Source organism: Otolemur garnettii, unplaced genomic scaffold (genome assembly GCF_000181295.1).
Source record: "Otolemur garnettii isolate 467f Iridium unplaced genomic scaffold, OtoGar3 scaffold00116, whole genome shotgun sequence".
NCBI classification, from domain to species: Eukaryota; Metazoa; Chordata; class Mammalia; order Primates; family Galagidae; genus Otolemur; species Otolemur garnettii.
In genome coordinates this window covers 3418124-3422093 of record NW_003852511.1, presented here as the reverse complement: position 1 = coordinate 3422093, position 3970 = coordinate 3418124, and the positions used below count along the sequence as shown (strand labels likewise).

The window sequence follows — 3970 nt, the reverse complement described above, 5'->3', positions numbered from 1 at the left end:
TTTTCTTAAAATATAGATTTCTTAAAGCATATTTAATGCCATTTTATTTCAATTCTTCATGAATCTTATGTTCCTTGATCACTTTTCTTATTCAGTGTTGTATACAGGAAACAAGCACTGATGTTTACCATGATTCACGGCTCTGCTGACCATGCAGCCGTGTCAATGTCCAAAAAGTAGTTTTAACCATTTTGAAAAGTTCAGGAACAGCCTAGGATTTTGCAGTTGTTTTTGAATGCTGGAATTTTCCTGCTTCAAATTCTTCTTTGAATTTTAAGTAGTCTCTTCTTTTATCAAAATATTTTATCTATCAAGAAAAAAAAACGATTTGAAATATCAAGTTATATGGCTTATGCAAAAGCACAAATTTAAAGGTAACAAATTTATAATATAAATTATATGAGTGGTTTAAGTGACTTGTATCATGGAATCGTTTTCAATCAAGGCTTTTGATGAAGAAGTCACTGAGGAGAGGTGGACCAGTGAGTGCCAATAACCCTTTTGGGGTTAGAGATCCTGTTAAGAATTTGAATAATACAGGAAGCTTCTTAAGAAATGGGCCTGTGGGCACACAGGTGAGGCTTGCCTCTGAGATCAGTCCACAGGGCTCCCAGGTCAGGAGACTTCAGATTTAAAGAAATGGGACAGTTTTTCTTTTTTGAGACAGTCTTACTATGTTGCCCGTGGTAGAGTGCCATGGCATCACAACTCACAGCAACCTCTAACTCTTGGGCTTAAGTGATTCTCTTGCCTCAGCCTCCCAAGTAGCTGGGACTATAAGCACCCACCACAATGCCTGGCTATTTTTTTGTTATAATTGTCACTGTTTTTAGCAGGCCCGGGCCGGGTTCCAACCCACCAGCCCCAGCATATGTGGCCGGCGCCCTACCCACTGACTGACGGGCGCCAGCCTGGACAGTTCTTCTTAAATTTATTTTCATTGTCAGACTAGAAAACACTAGTTCTTTTGTTAAATGCCTTTTTTAGGACCTAATTTTTAAGTATTTTAACAGGACCTATAGGGAGAAATTAGCCTAGACTGAGAATGTAAACATCTGCCCTGCTCCCATCAAGCTGGGATAATGGACATAAATAAAGCCAGCTGCAAACAGTCTGTCAAAGGACATACCGTGTTTCCCCGAAAATAAGACCTACCTCCAAAATCAGCCCTAGCAGGATTTCTATGCATTGTTAGATATAAGCCCTACCCCGATAATAATACCTAGCAGACACCTGGACCTCCTCCCTCTTCAGCGCCACAGCACAGACTCTCACCATGCCTCACTAAGCTTGTCCTAATAGCTCTTCAAGTGTTTTCTCTACGTCTAGGCTCACCTGTCCTTAATCCATCTCTCACTCTCTTGCCAGCACAGTCTTAACCCAAATCTGAGCAGGTCACTACTTATTTGAAGATCTCTCAAGATACCCCTGTTGCCTGTGAAGTCAATACCCAAGGTCCCCAGTAAGACAAGCAAGGCATTCACGGCTTATTCCCTGCCCATCTGTCCATCCCCTCTGAACTGACCCACAATCCCTGTAATGCTCGTCCTACAAGCACTCCCTGAATGTGCTTCTTTTCTATTAGTTTGCTTCCCGGCCTTGGCATGTACCACACTCTCTACCAGAAAGTTCTCCTCCTGAGCCTTCACTGCTCCGTCAACTAACAGTCTAAAACCCCCAACACGTGGTGCTCTCTCTGAACGGCTAAGGATTCAAGAAGGCTTTGCTGAGAAGCACTGTACACGTGTAAGCCAGGCCTCTAAACCATTCAGGAAGACCCAATTGTGGCATGAATGACAAAATACTAGAATTTATGGGGCATTTCACAGGTTTATAGGAAAAAGTATCAGAACTTGAAATTAGAATCAAGTATCTCAGATATTTGGTTGCTGTGTGGAAGATTCTGTTGAATGACACTAAAATGACAGACCTAATAACCCCTGCTCCTAAATTACGAACCAGTAAGAGACTTTAAATAGGACCATTACACAAGCCATCCTGGTGAGGGCCTAGAACAGGACGCGAGGACTAGAGAAGACTGACTCGTATGGGTGACCGTGAGAATGTTAGCTGTATGGCATATTTATTATGTAATAAATTTATTTTTTGGTGTTTTAGGATAGAACTAAACTAATAATTGTAAATCTCTGTTTGGTAGTTCAATTTTTATCTTTATTCTTTGGCCATGACTTCAGTTAGGTAAAAGACCCAACCTTTGGAATCACAGAAACATACATATTCAAATCCCTGCTCTACTATTCGTATTTTACTGGTTGGCTAGTCTAGGACTAATTATCTCACCTTTCTGAGCCATAGTTCCTACTGTGTAAAATAGGATTCAACAGTACCTCTCAAGATTAAGGATTAAAGGTAATGAAAACAAAGCCCCTTTCCCCCTAGGAGGATGTAGGACTGGGGACTGTGAATTACCGAATGAGTATTTCAGGAGGGAAGTTCAGAGGCTTTCTAGATTCTGTCTGATCTGTCTGGAAGCTCTGGGGCATAAACTGCACCATAATTCATGGCTTTGGGGCCCATCAGTCATTGCCTTTGACTGAGGGCTGACCACTGAGCAAGTTGTCCACTTTTTCTTACTGTATATTTTATTATTATTTTTTTTAGAGGCAGTCTCACTTTGTCACCCTCAGTAGAGTGCTGTGGCATCACAGCTCACAGCAACCTCCAGCTCGTGGGCTTAGGCGATTCTCTTCCCTCAGCCTCTTGAGCAGCTGGGACTACAGGCGCTAGCTACAACGCCTGGCTATTTTTTTGTTGCAGTTTGGCCAGGGCTGGGTTCAAACCCGCCACCCTCTCAGTATATGGGGCCCATGCCCTACTCACTGAGCCACAGCCGCTGCCCACTCACTGTGTACTTCTATAGCACATAGTAGGTGCTCAATAAATACCTGTGGAATGACTGGGGAAAGATATGGACTGAGGTGAGGACAGGGCATTCATCTATATTTGGGAGACTTTTTCTATGCCAATATTTCATTAAAATGGGCAGGGCAAGTGTTCTTGGACTTTTCTTTAAAAACTATTCTTTTTCATTTTTTGTAGTTTTTGGCGGGGCCGGTCTTGAACCTGCCACCTCCAGTATATGGGGCCAGTGCCCTACTTTGAGCTACAGGCACTGCCCTAAAAAATATTCTTTTTATAGAACAGGTGAATGTGTTACTTTTTTTTTTTTTTTTTTAGGAGAGGAACACTTAGTCTCTATTCTAGAGCTAGTAGCTGTAATACTCCCTCCCTGGACGAGACGAGTGCTTTAACTGATGGGGAACACCCTCATTCCTCTCCTTTGCCCCTTGGCAGCGAGACTGGCTGAAGACCTTGCACTCAGCTGTGTAGTTCTAGGAGTTTTATGTGAGGGGGTCGTGATGGCCACATGCTGCCTGCAATTAGAGGAGCAGGAGTAACGGCCACTACTGGGGTTCTGTCCTCATTCCCTCTGCAGACCAGTGTACCCATTCCTCAGCTGCCCTGGGTGGTGGCTGCTAATACTGGCTGGCTGCCCCCTTCTCTAGACACCTGTCTTGAGCCAAAGAAAATGACTGATGGGCACAAAAGCCATGAATTATGGTGCAATGTATGCCCCATAGAGCTTCTAGATAGATCAGACTGAAGGCAGAAGGCCACTGAGCCCATAGGTCTCCCTTATCTCACTCCCCTCCTGAAATTCTCCCTCAGTAATTCACAGGCCTCAGTCCTATGTTGATGCTGGTGTGTTTCATGGAGACGAGGACCATGAAGGAGAGGTCTGTTGGGTACAGGATGGGGAAGAGTTTTGTCTTGTATATGCAGCGGTCAAAGTGGATTCTTGTGAATCTCCAACTAGGAAGCTTGACAGGTAGTTCTGGAGACGGAGAAAGGGCCAATTAGAGATGCAGATTTGGGCACAGTGACGGGCTGAATGTTTATGCCCCCCCAAATTCTTATGTTGAAGCCCGAACCCCAATGTGACGGTACC

The 3970-nt window shown here is 43.9% G+C and overlaps 1 protein-coding gene across 1 annotated transcript in view; it reads right to left on the bottom strand.

Moving 5' to 3' along the window:
* Nucleotides 1-11: 11 nt before the first annotated feature.
* Nucleotides 12-3970, bottom strand: part of LOC100953179 (cytochrome c oxidase assembly factor 6 homolog) — a 5620-nt gene continuing 1661 nt past the window's right edge. Inside the window, exon 2 of the mRNA XM_012809904.2 lies at nucleotides 12-307. Coding sequence (XP_012665358.1) covers nucleotides 212-307 — 96 coding nt within the window. The 3' untranslated portion in view covers nucleotides 12-211. The remainder of the gene's footprint in view (nucleotides 308-3970) is intronic.